This window comes from Sander vitreus, chromosome 6, assembly GCF_031162955.1.
Source record: "Sander vitreus isolate 19-12246 chromosome 6, sanVit1, whole genome shotgun sequence".
Classification (NCBI taxonomy): Eukaryota; Metazoa; Chordata; class Actinopteri; order Perciformes; family Percidae; genus Sander; species Sander vitreus.
The window spans coordinates 7,975,855-8,003,751 of NC_135860.1; the positions used below are offsets into that span (position 1 = coordinate 7,975,855).

Here is a 27,897-nt window from a genome sequence, read left to right on the forward strand (position 1 = left end):
AACTTTTTATGAATAAACATTTAATAGTGGATTCATTCATTTGCATATCAAAACCATATACATTTCCAAATAATAACTTAATTCATGAAAATGTAATTTATCAAAACAAAGATACAGGAGATGGACAAATTAGTGGAAACACCTAAAACAAATATAAAACAATCCAACAAAAAATACAAAAAAATGATCACAGCCCAAATCATGAACAGTCAGTCAGGGTTGTTATTTTGGATTGCATTATATTGTGCAGGTGTTGCTATTAGTGTGTCCACCCCCTGTTTGTAGTGTGTTGTGGTGTAGTACCAGTCCTGTAATGCTGCACTGTGACCAGCTGGGGGAGGTCAGGCTCAAAGAGTGAAACCTCCCAGTAACAGACTCCTGTGTTAGGCTGCTCGTGGTTTGCAGCTGGTTCAGCGGTGAACCTCCGCCACCACTCAAGCATCAAGTAACAGTCTCCTCCGCTGTGTTTGAGTGCCTGGAGCCACTGCACCTCTGCATCTCACGCACTTTGTCCACAGATTCATGAGTCCAGGTACAGAATCAGCCCCTGAGGTGGATCTCAGCCAAACCAGCCCTACAGACAGGGGGAAATGACTCACTGCATTGGCCACTCAGGAGCTTTACTCAAGGGTTGCACAGTCACGTATGCAAGAGGTCAATAACGGCTGTGCTCGTCTGTTGCCGTGACGATGACATCCATCCAAATACGCATTGATACTGGATTGGTAGCCACCAGAAAGAAGAGACGGTCGTATGTCTTCACGCAGAACGTCAGACTGGGCCGCGGAGACTGGAAGGAAGGGACACACAGGGATAATGTGATAGGTCATGATGAAGAGGCTTTTGGACAGGACCTTGCATTCTTCCAGGTGAAACCCAAAAGCTATAACAATTACATAACTTTGATCAGATAGATAAGACAAATCTTTTGCTACAATAGTTCATTTGAAGCTTTTTAGCACTGCTCTTGACTTTTCTCAGAAGCAGAAGAACAGGTTGTTGTTTCTTTAGTTTGAATGAATTCTTTGTTTTTAACATTGGATATTTTTACCTCTTTAAGCCTCAATGAAACCATCTGATAAAAGAGTGGAAATGTCTCTGTGGTGAAACATTGGTTTAGTCATACTATTTCATAACCTCATGTCTTTTCTTTAAGTTACTATAGTTGTCTATTAAATGTAGTGGAGTAAAATGTACAATATTGCACTCTGAAATGTAGGTGAGTAGAAGTTGAAAGGAGCATAACATTGAAATACTCAGTAAAAGTACCTCAAACTTAGTCCATAGTACAGCACTTCAGTAAATGTACTTCCTAGTTGTCTGTAGATTTCTCATTTGCATAGGTTGCTGAGATTGTTTACTTGTATTTTAACCTGGATGCTGACCTCCTGCTGAACAACTCTGTAAAATATGTCCTGTTGTTGTGTTATGCATGAATCATGTCTGCAAACCAATTTCCCTGTAAGATACCTTGAACTTTTGAACTAATTACTTTTCACAACTGCAATTGTCCTGCGGGCAAATGGTGATGTAATTCATGTTGATTGATGTGAAAATATAAATGGCAGGTTTTCCAATGATTATGTGACACTTTTTCCCAAGACCTTAGACTTGCTAGCAGCAAAAAAAAGGCTTTACTCAGCAGTCCTACTGTCACCTGACACTCGCCTTTGATTTCTAATACAGTAATTACAGAGATCGTCTGTCTTTAAATCCCAAATCTGCCACGTCTATAATCTAACGCCCCATTTGGAGAAGAAGAAACCTCAAATTATTAAAAACACAACTCAAACTATATATATATGGGGAGTACATTTCCAAATAACACGAGATCCCAAGGTTCTTCTGTTTCAGTTGATACAGTGCTTTAACTAACATAACATTAAAAAGATTAATAACGAGTGGTGACCTCGACCAAATAAGTGCCTGGAGTTATAACAATATCTTTAACAATATGTCTTCTGATGGCCATGCTGATCTGCTGAATCTGAAACACATTGTGCAAAAAAAAAAGGCACCAATCAATTACTATTTTTTATAGATCTTGGGGATTTATGACTCAGCTAAACTGTGCATCATACAGTATATGAGACTCCAGAAATCCATTTCCTGCATTTATCAAATTGTTCCCATGCAGATTCAAAGTCCAGAGATTTGGCACAGACCCTTTGATAGATTTATTTAGAGTCAGTTGGTGAGTTGGTGTATGAGAACTCACAGAAGTAGCTGTTCGTAGATGGTCAAGGTAAACTTCTTCTATGGCCTGGAAGTAAATGACTCCCTTTAGCTTCCTCTCATCACAGTCTGCAGCAAAGAGAGGAGAAAAAAATCATAGATATTTGCTGAATTTGACAAAACTTTTTTTAATGCAAACCATTTTTTGGTGGAAACACAAATGAATGTACAGAGGAATAAGTGGAGAATAAAGGCTGGGAAATTATGTTAATTGATGAATATTCTTTTACAACATGTTTGACTTCCTTTTAGTGAGCTAGTGGGACACACAGAAGGCTTTCATTCATGCAAACAAGCAGCCAGTATGTGCATAGCACACATCACTCTCCCAGCCAGTCTAACCTGTATAGTAGGCTAGTCGTCTGTGGTCCATGTCAAACAGGAACCATCTCTTCTTCCAGGTTTTCACCCTCCCCCCTCGTTTGGTCAGGAAGCCTGCGCAGCGTCGAGGCGTCAGACGCAGGTCCGTGCAGCTGGTCACTCCGTGACCCAGGGACTCCACGTGGGCTCGGAGGTCAAAGTTGGGAGCGAGGAAGAGGGGCAGGCTGCGCTGCTGGAGGGCCTTCTGCGATTAGATGATTGATTGTATAAGATCATAATACTGGGCATGTCTGTTTGGTCCGAAAAGATTTGTTGTGCTTTTCTTGTACATGTTCAACCTTTATTTATCCTCGAGAGATCATTGAGGGGCAACCCTCATTTTCAATGTCATCGCGTCAGATTACAAAGACAAATACAGAACAACACAGAAAGTACAATCACAAGAAATGCAGACAATAAAACATTCAGAATTGGAAAATTATTTAATAAATACATTAGAATAATACGGATCAGATGTAAAGCAGTTACAAGTAGAAGTTTGGAGGTTTAAAACCAGATTTCTAAATTGTCCGAACGGCACAATTAAGTTGTTTTTTTGTATGTAAATGTGCGTCTGATTAACTTGTTCCTCCAGAGGGAGCTACATGAAGTCTGACAAATTGCCTTAGGTGATTTCACTCGAGTGTGCGTTGGTTGGGTCTGAAGACTACAAGTTTAAAAATGAAAAGAAAATTGGAGTTCAAAAGGAGTGAGCTTAATGGACCTCTGCTGCTCGCTCCTCATTTCTGCTTGAGGCTAGAGGCTCAAGGCTACATTAGCTGCTACTTGCATAACTCTGCTTCTGCTGCATCCGTTATTATCTTTTCTCTTTTTACCTGTCCATCGCTCAGAGTAAGAAGGTGACTGAAAAAATATGTTTTTCAGGGCTTTTAATGCTACCTTCTGGTTGTCATTTCATTCTTACCTCTGGGGTGTTTGGAGGAGAGCTGGTGTTTTGTTGCTCATTTGGTTCTGCCTCTGGCCTTTGTGGGGTCTCTGGCTCCGGAGGTTCTGTTTTGGGAGAGTTTAGCTCTTTCTGCCTTCTCTCCTCCAACAACAACTGCTGTCGCTCTTCCTGGGTGCACACATGTATCATTGAAAATTATTAGCCATCTTCTAAATAATGTGAATTCTCCAATTTAGAAAGACAATGATGATACTGTAGAGTTGTATTTACAACGCATTCCTTGATATGTGCTTCCAAAAAAAGGCAACCTGACATCGAAACATACCACTGAAGTTCCCCTTTAAGGTTTTAAACTCCACATAAACTCACAATCATATAGCTACACATTTTTCAGTCTTGGCATTTACCAATGCTACAAACATGCATAACAAACATCCACACATCTGCTAGCTGTTTTCTTGGACCATGATGTGTGAGCTGAGTGGGTGTCAGGGATCAGACAGCCGTGTCTAATGCAGTGTCTAAGCGGGAGATTAGAGGTGTCAGCAAGTGTTTCCCACGGCAGGTGACTCACCCTTTCTCTGAGCAGCCTCTCTCTCTCTGCCTTGGCTTCCCTCAGTTTCTTCTCGATCTCCACGAGATCCAACAGAGACGGGCTGTGAAGGGAAGAGGAGCTATATATACATTCATCGGCCAAATACACTAAAAGCTAAGATACAAACAACCCTGGTATGTGTAGAAGGGTGTAACATCTTCAAAAACAAAAAGCATAACCAGGAGCAGCACTGCAATTAAACCTATTGATGCAATTGGAGTGCCATCCGGCTCCTAAGATGTAAACATGCCAATGAGATCTGTCCAAAATTCCAAATAAAGCTGGTATTACAGTAAACACTATTACTAATCAGACAAAGTACAATGTAGGCAAAATATCAAAACAAAGTAAATGTTTGAATTACGTTAAATCCCCATTCAGAAGTTATTTGTCAGCTAGCGAGGAGGCTTATCGATATGCGACTTTTCAAAGCAACATGAGACAACTAACACTGCTCCAAGGAGACCAAAGCATGTGTCCGAGATCATTAAATCCTGCAAAAACTCATATTATATCAACATATTTTGACAGTATCACATGACACTGTAATGCCAACTATACAGTACTTAAAATCTAACGTTCTGGTTCATGTTGCAAGACATGTACAGCTTTACGTATCATCACTTGTTTTATTTGTTTACGTTTTTTGCAAGGATATTTATTTACACTTTATTTGCACTAAACTTATATTGCTTTCATTGTAAAATGTATACTATTCCTCTGGATTATATAGAACTTGAGTTGTGTTTTTTGAAGGAAGCCTTTTTTATGGCAGATTTTGTTTGTAAAGCCTGGGACAGAAGACACATTTCTTTGTTTGCAATGTAATGTTCATGTCAAAATGAACAAACAAATGTACAGTATTTCTTGGTGTGCATAACACCCGTTTACCCCTATTAACAAAAGACAATACATTATTAACTGTTGCTACTGCCGTATGCTAGTTGTGGATATATATTGTATAGTATAATTCATTCATGCACTTAACATTCTTCATGCAAAAGGATTATTCTGGTTGGTCTGTATTTGTAGTTTAGGCCCTCATTCTTATGTGTAATTATAACATTTTACTTACAAAGATAAGATCTGGGAATGTGTAAATCCTGCTGAAAAGACATCCGATGGGGCGAGGACCATGACCAGTCACATATCATAGAGGTTTTTTTAAAAACAATTTTAACTAAAACAAAAACAAGACCCAATATTAAATTAACTGCAATGATCTCTTATGGTAATCACACCTTATATAAAATGTTGTTCTGAAATAAAACCCTTCACACACTCCAGATTTCTCGCTCCTGTGAGCAAAGGTATGGATTATAAAAATGCCCCTAACGTTTCATTGAAATGCTAAAGAAGTATATCAACTTCTAAAAGCACATTAAAAAGCCACTCTTCATTTCTCTCTTTAAAGGAAATGCTCATCAAACGAGCAGTGGAGGAGCTGACCTGGCAGCGCGGGAACTTGTTGCACTGTTGCACGGAGTGAGCAGCCCACCGCCGTTGCTGGTCCCATTTCTGTGCCCGTTGCTGAGCCTATGGGAGGGGAGGGGGGAAGTGAAAGCCTCTGGGCTCTGGCTGTCTGGAAGCGTCCTCACCAACACTGAGAAAAGAAGGAGATAGAGAAAGACACACGAGAACAACATGCATGAGTCAGCGCAAATTGCTTTATGTAAGATGTGGCGAGAGAATTTGCGCAAGTGGTGGCCGTGTATCAAGACAATGAATCATATACTGTAGAAATTACAGTTACAGCTTTCAGGAACAGACAAAGCAAGGAGAAGGACACCGGACAAGACTTGACATGACCTTGTAGATCAGGCTGCTGGGATGTTTGGTGACAGATAGATGTAGGTGTGTGAAAAATAGATACTATCGAAGAGAATAACTATATAGGCTGTTATCTGGCTCATCCGGTCAGTACAGGAAAATCCTGCTTTCTGCCGGCGTAATAAGAACCTGCCTACTCAACTGACACACCTTTGATTTGACTAAAAGGGAGGGAACTGAACAAACAGTTGGACAAAATGAGGACATGAGCGCAAAGAGAGCGTGCTTATTGTACTATATCATGGTGCTCTCAGCTTAAGCAATCAGACCCACAATAGAAAACAGAAAAATGAGGACTGGTAATAGCTCACCCTGTGCTGACAGTGGCCTGTCATTGCCTCGACTGCGATGTGAGCTCCGTCTTCTGGGCAAACTGGTAGATTCTTTGCATGGGTCCTACAAAATAAAAGAAAACAGTGTAAGCATGAGCTGTGTGATAAACAGAGCTTAAACAATTAGGTGAAAAAACAACTGGTCTTTTGTCAGAAATTTTACCTGCAATTATTTTGGTTATTGATTAATCATGATCAAGTCTTTTTTGTAAATACCAAAAATGCACAGATTACAGCCTCTAAAATGTGAATATTTGCTTGGCCTTTGTGACATTAAACTGAGTATCTTTAAGGTTTGGACTGTTCTGACTAAACAAAAGATTTTAAAGAGGTCTCTGGGAAATTGACATTTTGGAAGGATTGATAACTTTGTTGAGAAAAGAAAAAGGCAGATCAATCCACAAGGAAAATTACTGATAGTTGTGAACACATGCTGTATCCATGGCGACATGATGTATACCTGAGGAGGCTTGTGAAGGGGAGGGGAGAGTGACATCATGCAGGGGGCCGAGCCGGTGATATTCGACCAATCGTTGAGCGGCTTCTTCTCTTTGAGAACCTGTAGGACCAGATTAAAGTTAACTTGAAATTCAGTAACGTATCCGTGATGAAAAACTGGCTGCAAGTCCCAAATACTGACAGTTTAAATGAACTGAAGCGGCAGGGAATATGGCAAACAGTAACAGATGAATGCTGCTGCGTTCGACATACCACATCTGACTGAGAATGAAAACTCTTCTTCCAAGAGGGATCGTAATGAGTTAAAAAAAATATCATTGCCTCTCTATCTTTCCCTCTAGCCCTCCCTTCCTGCTTGACTCACAAACACATGAGCAATTCAGTCACCACATGCAGTCCACTGTTTAACCCTTATCTGTCTCAATCATTACTCTACACCAGTACATGCCCAGTGAAGATTTATACAAGAGTTACTGATCCTTGGGTATTGTTTCCTTCTACCTCTGCGTTCTCCATCCCTTGTTACAACAATGAGATTGAATCAGAAAGTAATGCACAAGTCATTTTCTCTCAGACACAACAAGCTCTCACTGTTAAAGTTCCCTACACATGTCAGAAGTAAACCCCATCCTGCACGCGGTCATATTTTAGTCATACACACTTGGTCATGTTGTCTGACACCGTCTTGTCCCTCTCTCCTCCTCTGTACTGCCACTCCCTTCTTCCCTCCCTCCCGCTGTTCTCATTTTCTCCTTTAGAAGAGCAGATAAATTAAACTTAAATTAAAATTGTTTTCTGAAAAACACCATTTTTAACGCGCAGATTCATTCGAGGGCTTTTTTATTGGCTTACCGCTTGTTGAAAGGATATGGAACTTCTCCAAGCTTGCCTTCTCTCCCCTCTCACACATCCACACACACTCACATGTCCACACACATTCACAAAAGCAGCACCCTCCCTCACATTGCTTACTCCTCCCTCTATCCCTTTCCTTTCCTTCCCTTCCCTCTCTCTCTCGCAATCACTCTCGCTCCCTGTCTCCCTCTCCCTTTCCATATCTGATTTGCTTTTTCCTCTTCCACATCTTGTCTCCTCCTCATGTAACCGGTGCCTTCATGAGTCTGATCAAAGGCCAAGCACTCGCACACAGCTCAGTTTAATTAGGGACTGAGTAAATCACATACTTTGGAGCAGCAAGAATTCCTAATAATCACAGATAACACATGGCAGTGTGGGCTGTCCAAAGTTACATTGTGTTTTAAAGCTTAGCAGCCTGAGGCTGAGTCTGAAATCAATAATAAACTAATCACTAATTGCCAACTGATGCTCAAAAATGTTGGTCATTCCTCTCATCCAGGAGGCGTACAGATGTACCCTTTTTTTATTGTGTCTGCACATTGCATCACAGTAAATACGTATATCTCGCGTAGGGGCAATTAATTGTACACTAAATTTTTATAAAACAATGTGAACATTTTAAACAGGACCCTATTCACAATGACAGAATGAATCTCAAAAGGCTTATTCTGTAAACAGTGAACATTTTCAAGTGGGTCTAATAATTCCCACAAGACATTTGGACAACGTTACAAAATGGAAAACAGAACAGTGAACAATTTCACACAGCCTGAGGTTCTAACAATGCAATATTTGCAGCTTTAACACAGCTGGTTATAGGAAAGCTAATTAGCCGACCGTGTGACCAAACTGCACCAGAATAACTTGGTCACAGGTAAAAGAAAACCTGCACTCCTAAAAAGGGGTTCTTAAATGTTACCTAACTCAACCAATAAGATGATTTACACCTTTAGAAATGTTTAGCTCTGTCACTCCCTCTTTCACACATTCAATACTTCTATATAACACAGAACTAGTTTACTTTAGAGTTACTACACTAAACCTACCTCGAGCCCATTCACTTATGACAATATATGGTGGACATTTCAAACTCAGATTTTAGGCATTCAAATAAAATGGCAGAAATGAAATATAGTGTACTATAGAGCAAATTCTGAACACTGCATTTGAAAATCGAATTATTTTATACTTAGAATTCGGACACTTAAATAAATAACGGGCAAACTAGGGAGACAATAGGAGTCAATTTCCTACACAGTCACCATCTTCAATAATATGTACTGGTTCCCTTCTTTTATCAAAATTAAAATGCTGTTTCCAATGAAATATCAAAGACAGACGAATGAACCGCCAGAATTAAATATTGCTCTTTGTTATTAAGCAGCAGTAGTCACAGCAATAGTCCACAATATCATAAATTCCTCTTACAGTTTGACTTGTGAGGACCAGATCTCTCCTCTCTTTCCTCAAGGCGTTCAGCTCCCTCTCCTTCTCCCTCTCCATCTCCCTCAGCTGTCGCTCCAAGTGCTGGACTCGATCCTGAAAATTCACAACATAATTCCCTTCAGCGTGGACGGACATATGCTTTCTTCTCCTCAAAAGAAATGGCATGTGCTGTATCCGATTCATCTGGCTGGCCCGAGTTGACTAAATCTTTTCATTATGTTGTGGTGTAATGTTGGGTAAACATCATGTTGATCAAGTGTGAGCAAATGTGGGGCTCCGAGCCGAGCTGATCTGCTCAGCTCGAGACAATGCAAATCAAACATCCATTTTGCAAGTTAATGAGAGGCACGAGAGGAACAGGTGACAATGGGGCTGAGTGTGACTCAAAAGAAATGATGGACTGATATTAAATCAGCACCTTAGGACAGCAAATGTGACACAGTGAAAGATAGACAGACAGACAGACAGACAGACAGTATAGAGATGAGCTGTCATTTGGTCACACTGCAGCTGAGTCAACTACCATCCCTCTCACACAATCCCCCTCTTCTTCTCTCACTCCTCCGCTTACATACTCCAGCTAATTGAGAAACAATTCAATATTATTTTCACAATCTAATCTATTGTCTGTATGTATATGTTTTTGTGGAACCTGACACGTGAATGGAAAAACTACCTTTTGGGAACTTCCCATTTCGTAATGTAAACAATGATCACATGTTAAAAGATTTTACAGATGCTCTCACTTGCTATCAGAAACACCTGGAAATAATTTAGATACATGATTCAAAAGATTTTGACTGACTTTTGGACTCATCACACGAAAGAATGACCATAGAAAGTTTGCCAATAAAGCTTTTTTTGGCATTCATAACCCATGCCATTACATTTTATACAAACATTCATAGTCCCCAGAGGATGAATCCCTCTGGCTTTCGGAACCCTGACTGTCACTGTAGCATCACCATGACGTTCACATACTGTATGTGATTTTGAGTGAAATGTCTTGACAACTATTGGATGAATTGCCATCGAATTCGGTACAAACATTCATGTCCATCCTAGGATGAATCGTAAAAACTTTTGGTGATCTTCTGACTTTTCATCTTGCGCCATCATCAGGTCAAAGTTTTTCATTTGTCCAATACTTTGATTTATGACCAAATACCTGCAAAACTAATAACATTCCTATCAGCCTCAAATGTACTTCCTCAGATGTCCATCCATCCATCTCCGTCCGCTTATCCGGTATCAGGTCGCGGGGGGAACAGCTCCAGCAATGTACTTTGTTTTTTGTGCTAATTAGCAAATGTTAGCATGCCAACACTGCAAGTTAAGATGGGAAGCATAGTGAACACTATACGTGTATGCCGATGTTAGCATTCAGCTCAAAGCACCACCGTGTTTACGTACAGCTCTACCAAGCCGTTACCATGGCTGCAGACTGAGTCCTTTTTATACGGCAAAAGATTGATAATGCCGTCAAAGAAATATTCCACAAAACAAACAACTTGTGCATCTTCTCACTTCCTCAACATTTCAGAATCAGAAGCACCTGACCGTGTAAATATAAGCCGACAACACAGAGACTGTTGGGACGAGCATGTGAAAGTCTCTACACATGTTTCTAAATCTTAGTCACTTAATTAGATATTTAAAAAAAAAAACATGTTCAATAAATCACTATCTTAACAAAGTACACACCCAGGTACCAAAGTCTCAAACAGTTGGCGCCTCACTACAGTTATACATTTAGGATTTATCACACAAGTGCCAACATGTTCCAGGCCTCTTCAAATTACCATGTGAATCTGACGAGTTTTACTGTCTTTCAGTTTGTTCTATTTCTTGACTTTTTCCATCACAAAGCTGCACAATGAATTGTTTAACAATGACAATCATTATCTTGGCTTCCACAGTAAATCAGAATAATTGGGTACTATATTGTCCCTCTGCATTTAGAGTGTCTGTTCTGGTGCGTCCAATCAAGCCCGCTCTATTCAAAACTGTCTGGCTAATCACAGACCTTATTCATGAATGCTGCATTCACCAAAAACAGGTTTTAAGCTTAAGGTGAATGCTTTGGATACATCCTTTTTATTTGGTTGCATTATATGATAGAATTTCTGTTGTTATCATCTTTAATTGTTTTGTATGTTATTTATATTTTGAAAGGCACAATTTTATGTCAAGAATATGTCTTTTCATTTTTAACATTTGAAATGATGCTGTAAATAATCAAGTGCGGTACATATATTGCATTCTTAACATAAATAAATAATCATGATCTCAATGTTGAACAAAACTAATTCCTGATTATGATTTTAGCCATGACAATGTAGCCTTGCTCCAAAATCTTCCAAATTCCCTCATGAGTTTTATCTTTCCATCGTCTCCACTGTCGTTGCTGCTCTGTTTTCCTTCTGTCTTGCTCTTTTGATTTCTCTCTCATGGTGGCCTCTGATGTAATTAAGCTTGCTGTACAGAGTCATGTAACAGTGTCAGGGTGACGCTGGCGAGAGTGAGGTAAAGAGTTTATCCTCGTGTCACAATTGAACGGGGGTGGGGGAGAAGAAGGAGGGCAAGTCTTAACCTGCAATTACAACAATGGACTGTGTGTACGTGTGTGTGCGTGTGTGTGTGTGTGTGTGTGTGTGTGTGTGTGTGTGTGTGTGTGTGTGTGTGTGTGTGTGTGTGTGTGTGTGTGTGTGGGTGGGTGCTGTAATTCCAAAAAAGCCCTCTTATGTGGAAGTGAGTCTTTCAGGGCAAATAAGCCAATAATGATGTTTTTACAGTGCGAAAATAGAATCTAAGCTAGATTTATAGTTTTGTTGATCAATGCCAACAACTCTGTGATTATTGTAGGAAGAGCTCAGATTTGTGGCTCTAAAGTTCACTCTTTGGTCTGCCCTTGGCTTATTTTAACTCTGAAAAGAAGAAGATTAACCTCACAACTCGGGGATGGTGCAAAACCTTTTAGCAAGAAAAGGTACTTTTTTTTCTTAAGTCACAAAGGAAAAAGAAAAAAGCCATTTCAGACATGTGCTCTGATGGTCTTACTTTTCACAGTCGTGAATATACTTTAGGTCACAAATAACAGATGGGAGGAGATGGGTGGCTGCGGATTATTGATGCTACAATATTATTAGTTGTTTCTCAAAAAACAGAAAACTTTCACACAACACATGAACACAAGTGAGTTTTAGATGAGGTAAACATTCACACTACAATTCAAACAGAATAAAATAGTTTATAGCATTGCATGTGTACAGAAGAGGATTGGGGCCACATGTGAAAAAATTTATTTGAGTTCTTAAATTCAAAATTCTGAGTTTAAAGTCAGGATTCTGAGTTTTTTCTCTGAATTCTGACTTTTTTCTCTGAATTCTGACTTTAAACTCAGAACTCAAATACATTTTTTCACACGTGGCCATAATTCTCTTCCGTACATGTGTATCCAGGGGGTCGGTAAAATAACAGGAACAATTTACAATATATATACAATAATTCAAAACAAACGCACCACATAACTTTTAAACAAGTTACAAACTGTATGTATGTAGAGCTTGAAGGGACTATTAGATTGTGGAGTGTACTGTTATTTTGTCCACCTGCTCCATGCACAAGCCTGACTTCACCAGTCTGTGTGAAGGTTAATCCCATGTCAGCCTGTGGGGGTAAACACTGACATGAAGCACATGACACGCAGATAAGCTGCGAACCCGTATAATACGTCAGGAGCAGCTGTGAAATTCTGGGATGAATTCCTCCTGTTCCTCTGGTTGTTTACCTGGGCAATGTTGATCCCATGCTGCTGACGCGAAATTTCCTTCTCCATGTATCCTGCACTTTCTCCCTCCTTCTCTTCTTCCGCTGCACTCTCGTCCTCGTCAATGCCGCTCTCTCGCTCCAGAACCCGAAACTCCCAGTCCTCAAAGGCCCGAACTGCCGCTTCCATCATTTCTTTCTCCTGCATTCAAGACAATTAGTCTAATATAACCAGTTTGTAACAGCCTTTGTTTTCATTTTTTAAATGCTGGATAACAAATTAAAATGAACTGCAATAAACTGTGCTCAGATTTGAATGAGCAACACTTGTAACAAGTTCTAAGTTATTTAACCTTTTTCCAAACTAATCTGTGAATATATTGTTTTCTCAAAGAGAGACTTCAGCTACTAAAATCATTTTATAAACAATAAAGTTCTTTCAATGGTAGGCAATTTAGTATGAAAATAACACTTATTCCAATATTCTACACCTCCATTTGAGGAGCTGGTTCCTTCATCTACCAATATTGTAACAACAAAGCTAATGCCTTCCAAAAATTATAATATTATATTCATATTAAGATAGCTAATAATTTAAAGAAAATCTCCAGATTTTGTTTTACTTTGCCAGATGAGTTTGTGTGCAGCAATATGCATATCAGTACAGAGATAGAATTTTGATTATTCAGCTTTGATTATTACAACTTGTGGTGATTTGTATTTCTTGATACTTTGTCAGTATAAGCACTGGTGTCAATGCTTCAATGCTGAAATGAAGCTAAAGAAAAATTTCAAACAGAGTCAAAACATTAGCCTGGGAAAACCCTGACAAACTTCTGGCAAATTTGAGATTTGCTCTGCAAGTCAGTCTGGCCAAGAGCCCATTCAAGCCCATTTCCAATTTTTCCAAATCGAGGCATCAATCACAACTGGGCTTTACACGATGACGATAGCGCAGCGCCGGCGAGCAGCTTTTTGTTTACATTCAACATGACGGCCACCAAAGCGCAGCAACCCGTTGATACCGCTGTCGCTGCTACGTCACCCGGATCGTTGGTGTGATTGGTTGAAGCACTATCCAATCGCGCCCAGAGGCATTTGAGCGGCGTCCGTTGGTGACGCCCCTTTGGAAATGAGCTGTGAATGAAGCTTCCCCAGACCCACTCTCAGTTACAACTGAGAAGGGTCTGGTGTCAACCAGGCTATCAAAACATCTTCAGTAATCAGGTGCGGGTGAAAGTAAAAACCGAAATACCTGCCCTCTTGTTCTTGTGCAGTGTGTACTTAAGTCCTCTGTTTGTGTGCATGCATGAGGTTTTCTCTGTGACGCAATTTGTGTGAAACCAATGTCTAAAAAGTCTTTCCTAATACATCTGGCATTTCACAACATAAAGTAACAACCTGCTGCAGGACTGCACTAAACCTGTCATTAAACGCTGCTTTTAAAACAAGGTCTCCTATTTTGTTCCGTCACATTCACAAAGAAAACTACACATCCTGTGTACTGTGTGTGTGTGTGTGTGTGTCTGAAACATTGACACATCAGGTTGAACAGGTACTGAACAATCACACTTTGTGCAATCCAAAAACAACATTTATATAGGAGTCAGCACCGATGCTAACACACCCTGCATCTGAGACACAGACTGTCGTGAGCCAAAACAGCGCACCAAGTATCAGTTTTAGATTTCTTTTGGATTGCTGCCAACAACATCATTTATTTCATTTCTTTTTCAATAAACACGTTCAACAAGATTAGATACTGATAGATCGATAGATAGATAGATAGATAGATTGATAAATCTGCAATGGAAAATGGAGGACGGGGCACCGCGGCCAACTCAAGTCGAGCCAAGCTGAGCTGGTACTAGCAGTAAGCGCCAATAGACTCATCTGATGTGAGATGAATCTCCTCAACAACTTAATTCCACACAGTTTCATAGTTAAATTGAATTAAATTGTATCTGCGCAAAAGAGATTAAGCTGTTTACAGCAAGACATGCATTTCTCTCTCTCTCTCTCTACAATGTGCTGCTGCAGCCTTTACATTGATTCAGTTCAGACCTGTGCCGGGTTGAAAGTGATATAGGAATGTTACTTGGTCCTATTAAGATTATTAGGACATATAATCTTGCTAACATGTTAAACTGCATTTACATTAACATGACAGGGTGTAAGTTTTGTGGATGTTTTGTTAAACTGAAAAAGAAAGAGCTAAACTTTTGGATGTGTTTAAAACATCATCAAGTTATCAGAAAATGTATTTTCCGTTGCTTCATTCATGAAGAGGCTGTGTGCCGCTCAGCCACTCGCCTGCTGCAGCTGCAGTGTTAGCTGTTCTCTCTGGCTCGCTGGCTGACTGGGGATCAGTTTCTCCTTCGCCTCACACCTCCCCTTCAGTTCCTCCAACCTGCGTCTTTCCTCTTCCAGACTCTCTCGCTCCTACAGTTACAAAAAGTGAAGCAAGAGCCAGTCATCACCTAACTTTTAAAAAGCGAAGAAAATAACACAATAACAAGTCCATTTCTCAACCATGTTTACAGAGTTTGTTCTGAGATCGAACTTTAAACCAGCTCCACTCCAACAATCATTGCATGGGAATCAGCTTATCTTTGACAACTTGTGTGATGTTAGAGGAGCATTACGGAGCCCACACGTTTCTACCTGTAAAAACTCCTTAATCCAACTTTTTTTCAAGTCTTTCTAAATGTTACAATCAACACTATTAGTCTGTTGATCACGAATCAACAGAAAGACATAATCACAAATGCAACATATGTCTGTGAACAATAAAAAAAAAACAATGATATTAATTGTATAACATGATACCTTTTGTCTGTCGGTGTGTCTGTGCTTCTTCTTCTGTCTGGCCTCCTGCTGTAGAGCCTGCAGCTTATGTGTGTGTCTGTGCAGCTGGCTCTTCTCCGTCTGCAGCTCTCCCTGCAGCAGGGCGATCTCCAGCTGCAGCTGAAAGAACAGGAGCTGAATCATATTGACCAGACCTCGACCTAGTCACAGATAAGCATTCCTTTACCGTGACTGTGTCGATGTTTGGAGACGTCTTGGAGATACAAATGTGCAGACTTCAGCAGAGACACCATCAAACTCTCTGTCTGGGTTGTTAATTTGTTGCAGCCATGCAGTCATAGTGAGTTAAAAGAACCCTTGCGTATTCTTTAATTCATTCTAAGATTGCAATTTACAAGTATTTCATATTGATTCACCTGATTATTTTCACAATTAATCCTTGAAAAAACTGAAAAAAGACATCTCACTTTCTCAGAGCCCAAGATAAGATCTTTACACAGCTTGTTTTGCCCAACCAACTGTCCAAATCACACAGATACTGTATTTGATGAACTATCATGTATGCTAACAACTTGCATTTGACAAGCTGGAACCTGCAAATGTTTGGCATTTTTGGTTTGAAATATGACTCTAATACTATTTAATCAATTTTGAAAATATTTGCCAATTATTTCTTCTCAATCTCTCAATCAACCTTCCATCGATTAACCTTTTGAATTTAAAATAAATCAGTTGTTTTCCATACATGATGAGACAATTAGATGTTTTTGTGCCCGTCTATGATTGGGCCACAATCGCCCAACACACTCACTTCAATCTTCAGTTCCTCCTTCTGTTGGTCGATCTCTGTGATTCGCTGTCGGAGCATGGAAGGTGACGACACAACCCTCAGTGAGCCCATCTCCAGCATTTTAATGCAGGACTGACAGAAAGGGGTAAAAAAAAAAAAAAGTAGACAATGATGATTGGTTTAACTGCATGGAACGAGATGTTTCTTTTTTCAGCAACAGAGGATTTCATGGGCCACCACCATGTTGTTTGGCATGAAAGAGCCCCATGAGAGATTACTGCATCACCATTATCAACAGCTTCATCTTACCCTCTCACTCTCCGTGCTGCTGCTCTCTGTATCTGACTCCGCCCCAGAGGAGGCGGGGCTCTGGCCTCCAGTCAATCTGGTGATCCACGGCGGCCGTAGCCCCTGCTGCCATGGGCTCATGGGGCTCTCCATGTTATGTTGGGGCATTTCTAAAGGCAGATACAGGGGAGGCAGGTAATGAGAGCTACTCACTTTGTTAAATATTGTGGAAATCTAATCTGCTGCACAGTTGAAGGCGTGTCAGGGATCAGGTGACCGTTCACAGAGGGGATTTCACAACTGAGTGGTGCTGCATAAGCACTTTTAAATACAGAAATCCCCCCCCCGGCTTCCAGAAAATTGTCTCGGATGGAGAAAACACCTCACTCAAGAGGAAGCAATAGTGAAAGAGAGGGGAGAGTTCAGGATGTGGGCGATAGCGTGCGGTAGTCTAGTCTACTAGTAGTCTACTTCCATTCTGGAACACAAATAAAGTACAGAGCAATCAGCCTCAGTGGGCCTATATAGAAACTTCCTCCTCGCATCTCTTGCTTTGGTCGGTGGTCTACTCCCAATTGCCACTTCCAATTAATCAATTTTCTTCGAATCCGATAGTGAGAAATACACTTAACGTCTGGAATCAGTTTAGGAGACAGTTTGGCCTAAATACTTCTTCAGGTTTGGCTCCAGTCCTTCATAACCATTAATTTCTTCCTTCTTGCTCAGACCCAGCTTTTCAGATCTGGTCAAACAAGGGCCTGCTATCAACGACCTCTATGCTGATGGCAGTTTCTATTCTTTCTCAGATTTATCAGCAAAGTTTGACCTTGCAAATGGCCATCTGTTCCGCTACTTTCAAATTCAACACTTAAGATCTCAATCGCCTAACTTTCCTAACCAACCTCCAGGTTCTATGATTGATAAATTCCAATCACAAAACTCAAGTCAACGGGGCCTCGTATCTCATTTCAAAAATAAAGTCAAACTGTTTGGACGCCCTAAGGACTACTTGGAGCCAGGATCTCGGTGTCACTTTAGCAGATGAGCAATAGGAACAGATATTAGACCGTGTACACTCCTCTTCGATATGTGCAAGACACAGCCTTATACAGTGCAAGATTCTACACAGAGCCCACCTTACAAACGCAAGATTAGCTAGAATATACCCCGATAGAACTGATAAGTGCAACAGGTGTAATCAATCGCCTGCCAACTACATGCACATGTTTCTGCTCTGTCCCAAGTTATCAGCTTTCTGGTCTGCAGTATTTGGTACAATTAGCACAGTCCTAGACAAACCTGTACACCTTGACCCCCTCTCTGCCCTCTTCGGAATCTCTCCCGCAAAGCAGGTAAATGAGCCCTAAGCTAATCCCCTCCCTCCCTTCTTGTATGTTTTTTTGTTTTTTGGGGGGATTTGTCTATTCTGTCTCTTCTGTCCTGGTGTGTGTGTGTGTGTGTGTGTGTGTGTGTGTGTGTGTGTGTGTGTGTGTGTGTGTGTGTGTGTGTGTGTGTGTGTGTGTGTGTGTGTGAGTATGAGTGCTGGGTTTTTGTTTGTTTTTTGTGGGTGGGCTATAGGGACCTGAAGACAGGTGTGTGGAAGGTCCAGTATATGGGTTTAAAGCTCCTTTTGTTATCACCTATATGTACAATACTTTGTTCATGCGAATGTCACTAACTTGGAAAAAACAAAGAGATTGGGGAAGAAAAAAAAAAAAGACTTTGAAGTACTCTTATGTTGTAGTTTTATTTGTTGTCTGTCACATTCATGTGCATTTACCAAAACAAATATCATTGTATAGTGTTTACACTGTTCTACATCAAAGTGCTTCCCAACATTTGGGAATATGTCAACCTAAAGACCTTTATTATCCAGGTCACTTTATTATATTTTGCCCTTTAGTCCTCTACTGTGTGGTCTCTCTTTACACAAAAACATGCACAGACCATTCACAACCAATTTGTGGGAAAATACTTTTGATTCCTATTGTCCAACCTTTTCCCATCATCTTCACTTGCCCTGTGTGCCCTCCCTCTCTCCTTGTATCCAGACCTTATTAGGCTGCAGGCGGAGTGGAAGCACAGAGATAAATATACAGCTGAGATATGAGTGAGGGCTTCCAAACAACGACTGGCACACTGACATGAAGTGAGAGACTGGAGAGGGGAAGGGAGAGAGGGAGGAAGGACAGACAGACAGACAGGGGAAAGAGAACGGCAGGAAGTGGAGTGTAAATTGTCAAAGTTCAGTTTCTAGTGATGCACCAAATGTGCAACATGCTGCTTTACAGAGGTGTCCATGGATATAGTTTACAATAATGTTCACAGAGGAAAACTATAAATATTACTCATCATGAGGATATTTCTATGGGTGTAATTCCAACTCCACCAGTCTGTAATCACTGGTGAAGAATCATGTTTACTGGTTGATCACTTTATATCCATAAACCTGGGTCCAGGTGAAGAAAAGAAAAATCTGTACTTGAATTAGCACGAGACGATTGTGAAATATCTTCCTTCATAATGACATAATAGCCTGTCTGGTGGGACAATAAGAATAAACAGTTTATCTGATGTTTTCCGTTTTCCTATGACTGATGAAACAAACCAAGACAAAGTGTTTACGGAAATATTAAAACTGAAATTGCACTTTCACTTTCAGGACTGACATGGCGATCACCTAAGATAAATGTCACTGATGTGACATGAAAGGGGGAAAAAAAAAACTACTTAATGATCCATGACTTTTTTCCATGGTCTATGCAGTAAGAGTAAATGATACTGATACACATGGTCTAATGACATGGAAGCAAATAATAGTGGCTTCTTCCATGGAAAATAAAAAATATATCTTAATGGGAAAAACACTAAAACACAATATAAAGAGAAGTGCCTGATGTGGCCAACATGTAGAATTGTTAACACTTGTCATCATTTCTGGTTTTACAGTTTTCCACAAAAGAATACCCAGACTACAGTATAAAGGAGCAGTTCTGTTTAAACTGAATAAAAATGTAGAGCTGCATTTTCTGTAGCAGGTTAGGCATGGACTACTGTAGTTTACAGTCCAATTTCACAGCTCAGCAAATGCTTGCAGTAAGAGAAAAAATATAAATATGATTTTAAAAGACATGCAGCCATTCAATAACAGTATTTTAAAGTACTCATATTGTGCTTTTTGGCTTTTTCCCTTTCCTTTATTGTGTTATATATCTTTTTGTGCACATTACAGGTTTACAAAGTGAAAAAGCCCAAAGTCCATCCCAAAGGGACTTACCATCGTCCAGAGAAAACACTGTTCACAAACTGCTCTATTGTAGTCCAGCCTTTACTTCCGTGACGAACGTGCGTCACTTTGTAACACACGTTATAATGCTCGCCTAGCTGCTAGCATGGCACGCCCTCATACTCTACTTCTGACTGGCTAGTAGTCCTTACCTAGCTACTGCGCATGTGCGACTCCCAACAAAGATGGTACAGAAGTGAGATGCCTCACTCTGTAGCTAAAACAGAGAGCTCAACACACAGGGTGAAAAGAGGAGCTGCAGCAATGTGCAGTACAACAAATATAAGGTGTTTTCTGAAAATTAAACCACATAAACCTATTCTGGTACAACCTCTAAATACAAGTATGAACCTGAAAATGAGCATAATATGAGCACTTTAAAGAAGTATTTTTTCTTTACATAGGGGTAATTTCATATTTGCTGGCAGGTTGTCCTGTTTGTGTTGTCATCATGTTGTTCTTACGTAGATGTAAAGGGCCCATGGTAACAATGGCATCATAATACAAATGATTCCACAATAATTGTACTATTTATTGCAAGATACATCATATATCAGTGTCACTGTAAGAGAAAACACAATCCTAAAGTAAAAAAAAAAAACTGCACAAAAAGCAATACTTAGCTAATGCTTATTATTTACTGCATAACTAAGTTCTTCAAGTTTCACTGATGAATGTTAAAACAAAGTTTACAGACACACACAGCAACATGTTCATGTGTCAAATGTTGAACTGGCAGAAGCAGAAGAGTTCACAGGTCCATGTCTGTACTATCAGTGGAACATACTGCTATATATTACTGTATTGATCATTTGTCCCGCTACTATTCATTTCTACTAGAGCAGCACGATATGAGGAAAATATGCGATATGAGATAACATTGTTGAATATCGCGATAACGATATTACTTTCCATAAATAAACAGATATTAAAGTTGACTCAGTTCTGCATTTCTGCTGCTTTCAGTATTCTGCTAAAATACAATAAAGTGCTTGTTGAATTGAAAGCAAATGAAAATAAATAATTTCCAACATTCTTTAACAAACTGAACATTGAATTGATTTTTTTTTCAACTAACTAAAAATCTTGGAGTGTCTTCCGCGATATGTCGCAGCCTCTGTTTACTGCGGCAGTCACGATGACGAATAAAAAAAAAAAAAACGATATATTGTGCAGCCCTAATTTCCACTGTGGTCTCCAACCTTCCGATGTCCAGTAAAAGAAAACGAGGCAGAGAGAGCCGCCGAGTCGCATTATTATCCAAACAAACATCAGTGCAAGCATTCGCTATCAGACCACCAGCTAAAGTCCACTCAGAAACACTGTGGAGCCAAGAGAGAGAGAGAGAGAGAGAGAGAGAGAGAGAGAGAGAGAGAGAGAGAGAGAGAGAGAGAGAGAGAGATTCAGGAGTAAAGTCCATGCTTTCCTGTTTCATGTTAACACAGTGGTTTGTCAAATGCAACAAACAAAAGGCTAAACAAACACAATGCTGTGACAAAACAAGACATTGAGACAGTAGAAGAGAGAAAGAACGGCCCTAGTTATGGATAAAAAATAAGCACAAGCAGAAAAAAAGAGGGCAAAGTTTAGCCTGAGAGTTAGATCAAAGAACAGAACACAGATTTGTGCTCAAAATATTTGGGACTTGATTGCTGGTAGGAGAGCGCCTCTAGAGAATAAGATAGCAGAGAGGGAGTGAACAGTGTGTGTGTTTGTGAGTCTGAGTATATTTATGTGTATGAGTTATGTAATGACTTCCCAGATGTAGCACAAGACATAACCCTCAACTCTCAAACTGAAACCTAGAAGAGTTCAGGACTCTTGTCTTGTGTATCAGTCTGCAATACTAATTATCAACCATAGAGGAGCAATAACTGGCAACAGCTGACTCACCATAACAAACACAAACAAACACACACACACACACACACGCGCACACCAGCATGAGAGAGTTATGAATGTTCAACACAGTTGAGTGCTTCTGTTGTCATATTGTCTCACCATGGGCTCAAATCAGAAAAGTCTTTTAACTCTCTTTCATTCTGAGGCTCCACTGAAGGCATCTCCATTCATATCACCTGTGTGTTTCATCTCAAACAATCCAGGGGGAAGTCAGCCAATAAAAAGAGAAAGTGACTAAATCCAGTAAATATAACACTTTGTGGATAGCAAAGATAGATATCCCACTTTCTACAGAGACAGTGGTCACATACAGACACACTGATGGATTTGATCCAGAACATTTCATTATCTGCCATGTTACTACATGAGGGGCATTAGACTTTTCAATAACCATCTCAACTAAACATATTAACTCTGGAAGTACATAAATTAAAGTATGACACGATCAAAAACAAGATGACGGCATTTGTTCTCCCAAATGTTATCAAGAAATGTTCTAGTGAGAAAATGTCACCATCATTTTCGATGTGACATATGCCAGTGAGGTCAGTTGGCATGTCATAAAAACAAGGCAGAAGGGTAAAAATATGTCCAATATGAAAATATCTTGTTCTAAAGAGAGAATATTGAAACCTTTTCTTCAGCAGGAAAGCAATATATTGTAGGGTTGTAAGTTTAGGCAGCGGGATTAGGATCAGGAAGGAAAACAATGGTATTGGAACATCTCTATGTGAATATGTTTTGTAGTGTCCCTCTGTACAACTGTACTACCATCTTTGCAACAAGTTAGTACGTTAGCACTAAGACCTAGTCCTAAGCATATATAAAGTATGACTAATCTGATACTGTGGCTCCCAAATGAGGAAAATAACACACAGTTGCACTCTGAAATGACCCTGACCCTGTCAGGAACCCTCGTTGATGAGTGGCTGAAAGGAAAAGTGGGGCTAAGCATTGTGTACACAAAACCATAAAGTCAACACTGACAACAACAGCTATATTCCACCAGCAACACACAGGACAAAAGAGCTCTGACCGTGGCATGCTAGGTGTGGGTGTGAAGGCCGACTACAGTCTGTCACTATGCGTTCAATGCCAGGGCAGTATAGGGAAAACATGTCACACATGGAGCATGTGAGCAAAACTGCCCTGTAAAGATGGGGGGGTCAAGCCGCTCTCAGTTCACTTAAATCAAATGACTAAACTTATAAATTATTGCATATTACTGGGAATTTTTGTAGAAATTTGTAGAATATAATATTATGCAGTGTGAACAGTAGAGAGGTGAGCTCTGGGGGCAGAAGCAACATTTTCAATTTGGCACAATACAAGAAAGATTGATTTCACCACAAACTCAAACGCCACATATTGTTTTCCATTAAATCCTGCACACCGTACTCGCTTTATCTTAGGGATGCACCAATCTGACTTTTTCAGTCCTGATACCGATACTTTATCTTTGGGTATTGGCCGATGCAGAGTACTGAGTCGATACCAGTGTTTAACTATTAAGCTGTGTGGAGGTGACCGGGATAATTCTTTCATGTGTAACATCAGGCTTGAATAAAAAACATTGTTTTTCTAACTTTCTAAAGCAAAATGTATAAATACATAGATATAAATGTACTAAATTGGTATTAATCATTACAATAATAATTTGTGCATCAGCAACTTGGTAATAAATCTTCCAACTAACTGGAATAACAATTCAAGTGACAACCTTTTCAATGTAGCAACAAATTGGTCAAAACAGGAATTAAAATTCCAGTATATAATATATAAACATAGAATTGAAAAGATCTGCCCCATTGTCACTGATACCCGCTCCAGCTATTTGAGTCCGTATCGGCCCGATATCAGAGCATCCCTACTTTATTTACGATATTTTGTCTTGTAAAAGTGATACAGGCAAACAACATCTATATGGATTTTACCTGACGAAGGTCAGAGGACAGAAACTTTGCAAATAAAGTGAGTACAAGTGGTCAACAGTGTGCAGGTTAGTGGTATCACAGTCTAAATGTATGATCCCACGTTTAAGCTTTGTCGACGTATTGGAATTGAATAAATCTTGCACTGGCCAAAAGCAGATGCTCTCCTGGTTGCAGACCATAAAAAAGACTGAAAAGTAAAAGCCTACAACTCTACTTAACCTGTCTGTCAGTTTTATGTTTAGAGGATTAGTAAAATTGTGAAATCAGTCATGCACAACATACATTCACTGCATTGTACTGTACAAGTGCTGCAATGCCTGCAGTGACATGACACAGACCAGAGAGGCATCTACAATCCAGATGATAAACTGCTTCTTGAGTTACTGTAAGTGGTAGCCTCTCATCTGCAGAAGGCATAAGACCAAACCAGCTATTAAGCCTTGTGAACTACTAGGAAGTCACATTTTCTTTTTATTGGCCACAATTACAGGCTGTGGCTTCAATCAAACAGACCAAATCTCCATTCTTTAAAACTCTCTGTTCAATAGCAGGCTTGACATCACATTAGTATATTGTGCACAAAATGTTTCCAGAGAGCATAAGTAATTTTCCCATTTTTATTGTCAAAATGGAGACACAGAAGGTCCTTTTTTGCCAAGATCCTTGCTCTGGTCCAGAGGCTCAAACCAAAGACAAAACACATAAAGTATTCCTCTTATTTTAGAAAAATTTGGTTTGGTTGGAAAGCCTTGTGCTTTGTGTTGCAGCACACTACTTGGTGTCTGCTAGATTGCATGAAAGGGTAAACATAATGGCTGCAACAGCTACCTCTTTATGTGTGCATTTGTACGTCAACCTGTTTCAATGTTGTACTAATTCTGCTTCCTTAAACAGACAGACAAACTGTCATTTTATGGACCTGTTCTTACATTCGGTCAAAGAGCATGCTGTCATTTCACAGATTAAATGCTGTGGGCTACACAGCAGCGACCTCTGGACCTGCTGCATGTGGCTCCTGCTGGCTCGGCGCCAAGGACCAGGAAGCTGTCGTCACAGTACAAGTTTGTGAGCAGGAAAAGCAGGTGAGAGGAGCGAGTTTTGGCTGTCACCCAGCTGACACTGAGAAAAAGGGACAAACCCTGCCTGACACCTGGGTGGCAACGCATATGACAAAAACCACTGATGCAGCTAGTTAAGCTTAGTGTCACAGGTAGAAAAATAAATAAATAAATACAATACAATACAACACACGCGTAACCATTCTGAATTAAGCAATTTACTTACTGAAAATAAGCTGACTATTAAGAAGAAAACAAACAAAGACACTTCAGCGCTGTAAAAAAAAAGAAAAGAAAAATGATGGGAGGATCGGACATTGCATTTCTGGGCTCATTCCGTTGTGGTGTATTTTTCTACATTCCTGTGTAAAATTGGCTGACGAGCTGATGGCAGATTAATGTGCAGAAGATTTTTCATCAATTTCAATCATCAGTATACACATCGGGATATATCGGCTCCAGCACCACAAGTAGAATGGCCTGGACATTGTTTGAAAATGTTAAAAATAGAGCCAACATGAAACCCAAGTTTTGTTACAATAGCATGCTTTGCGGGATATAAACTATTTTTATTATTTAAAAACTTTTTCAAATGGTAAATGGTGCCTTAACACTGGCAGCCATACAAGAACTTTTCTTGAATAAAATCAAAAGTAGTAAAAAAAGTAGGTCAAAGTTTTTTTTAAACATTGAGATTCGATATCCATCCCTATGATTACAGCCTCAAATGACCCTAATGCAATGCTGCCTTAGCACATGTTGCACTAAGTTGTCCCACTTCAGCTGTCAACATTTTTATTCTCACTGAAGGCTATATGCAAACAAGTTCAGGTCATTTCTCTGAAAACAAACATGAAAGGCACTCTGGGACATGCAGGAAACCAGCTAAAAGTACATCAAAAAAATGTCACTGCTTCATCACAAAGTAACTTCTGCAATGTACAGCTGAAATATTATTGATAACTTATAAGTTGAATAGTAATTCATCAAAAGTAACACAAATAAGTAAAAGTACCAAACATTTGTTGATTCCATCTTCTCTAATGTGAGGATTTGCTGCTGCCCTCTGTTTATATAATTGAAAATAGTTTTGTTTGTTTTGGACTTTTGGTTGGATAAATAGCTTACATTAATCAATAATGAAAAGCAGTTTCAGGGTCCTGTTATTGTGCATACTGGCTCAATGCTTACTGGAAGACTTGAATATAACAGAGCCATTGCTTAAGTTATTAGTAAGACTTGTTGTTTTCTTACTATGACAAGGGAAAATATCTGCTGTGAAAAGGACCCATAATTAGTTTCAGCCCTACTGAAATGCATTGAATATCACAGAAAAGTGTTGCTTTAAGCCTTGTATACATCTACCAGCAGGCTTTAGGCCTTCACATTAGAACATCTCATTGATGAAAATAACACATGCAGATATTAAGGTAGCCTATATTGTGGTAAAATCTCTTAGGGCACTTATCAAATCTCTATCCTGATACTGTGTGCAACTCCTTGCATCAGTACTGGTTCAACTGCACTGACAGATTCCTTTGGCGTGAGTAAATCTCTGGGAATTGTGATGCAAGAAAAGAGTGCTCCAGTAATGACAGCCTAGGACGCAGGGTTCAGACACAGATTTGTCCAAAGCCAGTCTAAAAAACAAGGTATGTGTGTGTTAGTGAGGGAGTGAGACGGACAATAACTAAAGGCAGAACTGCCCAGACAGTGAAACCCTCCTAACCCAAGGCAATCTCTCCACACAACCCTCCCTGAAACTACAGTAGCCTACACTCCCACCCACTCTGTTTATCCTGTGCGTGCTGATGGAAGGATAAAAGGCAAGATACCTCAGGGTCATTGTAAACAAAAGGGGAATTTGTGTACACTGGAGTTAATGTCATGGGACAAGGTTTAACAGAGAAACAGCAGTTTAGGTCAGATAAAGTTACTGTATTTTCACAGATAAGGAATGAAAACTGTTAACTAGTCAGGATTGTATTTAGGCCAAAGGGCAGGAAAAAAAAAACAATGAAGTATGAATCAATGAACTATTTTACAATCACAGCCAAATAATTAGATCCATGCAAGAAGGCTTTGCTTTGTGAATGCTTTCAACATCAGGAAGCTGTATTAATTCCTTTTTTGTTATGGGTGCAGACTAGAGGGATTAAAAAGTAGATGTGACAAGAGAGGGACTACTAACTTTCCCACGTTAGGAACACATTATTGTCAGGGCTATTAGGCATATCATAGCCTACAGTAGCCTCATTAACATTTTGTCTGGTGTGGAAAGTATTATTTACAACAGGAGCTGCACGAGCTTTGTAAGTTGTTTGGAGGTGTAAGAAGCATTTTCTGCTGACTTTTTCTCCTTAAAAAAAAGAACAAGATTTAAAGGAAATAACAGCTCTTACCTTGGAAACGTGCTCCAACCTAAACGACGAGCGTGGTGGGTCCTCCAATTCATAACATTGTGGCAAAGCCTTTACGAAATCAAAGAGAGGAAACGCGGAAAAAAACTGTAGCGAAACGTCACTTCAGCAAACTGTTAAAGCGCTTTCACTTTCAGACACTCAAGTCAGGCTGGTGTTCAGTTACCTCGAGCTCACCGACCGTTTGCTGTGGCGCTGAAAGCCACGTTATCTCAGTTTTTTTGTCTTTCTTTAATCTTCACCTGGTTTGATTCAATCACTCCCAGGAAAAAAGTGACAGGCGGTGTTGATCTGCTGGCGGCGTCAACAGGTGAGATTGAACTGAACGCAAGCGGAGGAGGGCGACGACAGAGGCGGGGGCCGACTAATAAAAGTGTTATGTGTCAAAGGCATACATGAAAAGATCCATATCCCCCTTTTAGTTCGAACAAACTTCACTGCGGGTGTCTGCGCTCAGACAAACAGTGAGAGTCCCGTTCAAGTCCTGTACCGAAATGGGATTTCTATTCTGGGAACTGACAGGGCTTTCTCATTGTGGAGTGGCTCAACTAAAGAGTCATCCAGGCATATTGCCAGTGCACTGTGAAACGGCCACTTACATACTTTTCATGACAAGGTCCC

General features: G+C 39.9%; 1 protein-coding gene across 4 annotated transcripts; it reads right to left on the minus strand.

The window, feature by feature from the left end:
• Positions 1 to 3: 3 nt before the first annotated feature.
• On the minus strand, positions 4 to 27,761 carry phldb3 (pleckstrin homology-like domain, family B, member 3). 4 transcript variants are annotated; one of them, XM_078252338.1, is made up of 15 exons: positions 27,259 to 27,759; positions 16,698 to 16,846; positions 16,410 to 16,520; positions 15,620 to 15,757; positions 15,104 to 15,232; positions 12,813 to 12,992; positions 9,005 to 9,115; positions 6,720 to 6,818; positions 6,239 to 6,323; positions 5,547 to 5,700; positions 4,077 to 4,158; positions 3,521 to 3,670; positions 2,578 to 2,797; positions 2,219 to 2,304; positions 4 to 790 (listed from the first exon to the last, which is right to left on the minus strand). In XM_078252338.1, exons 2-15 carry the CDS (start codon positions 16,842 to 16,844, stop codon positions 656 to 658), a joined length of 1,827 nt encoding a protein of 608 aa, XP_078108464.1. In that variant the 5' UTR covers positions 16,845 to 16,846; positions 27,259 to 27,759; the 3' UTR covers positions 4 to 655. The 4 variants fall into 4 exon arrangements, with proteins under 4 accessions (XP_078108464.1, XP_078108463.1, XP_078108466.1 ...); XM_078252337.1 differs by having other exon boundaries at positions 2,578 to 2,800; positions 27,259 to 27,754; XM_078252339.1 differs by lacking the exon at positions 4 to 790 and adding an exon at positions 804 to 1,987 and having other exon boundaries at positions 2,578 to 2,800; positions 27,259 to 27,761.
• Positions 27,762 to 27,897: the final 136 nt, after the last annotated feature.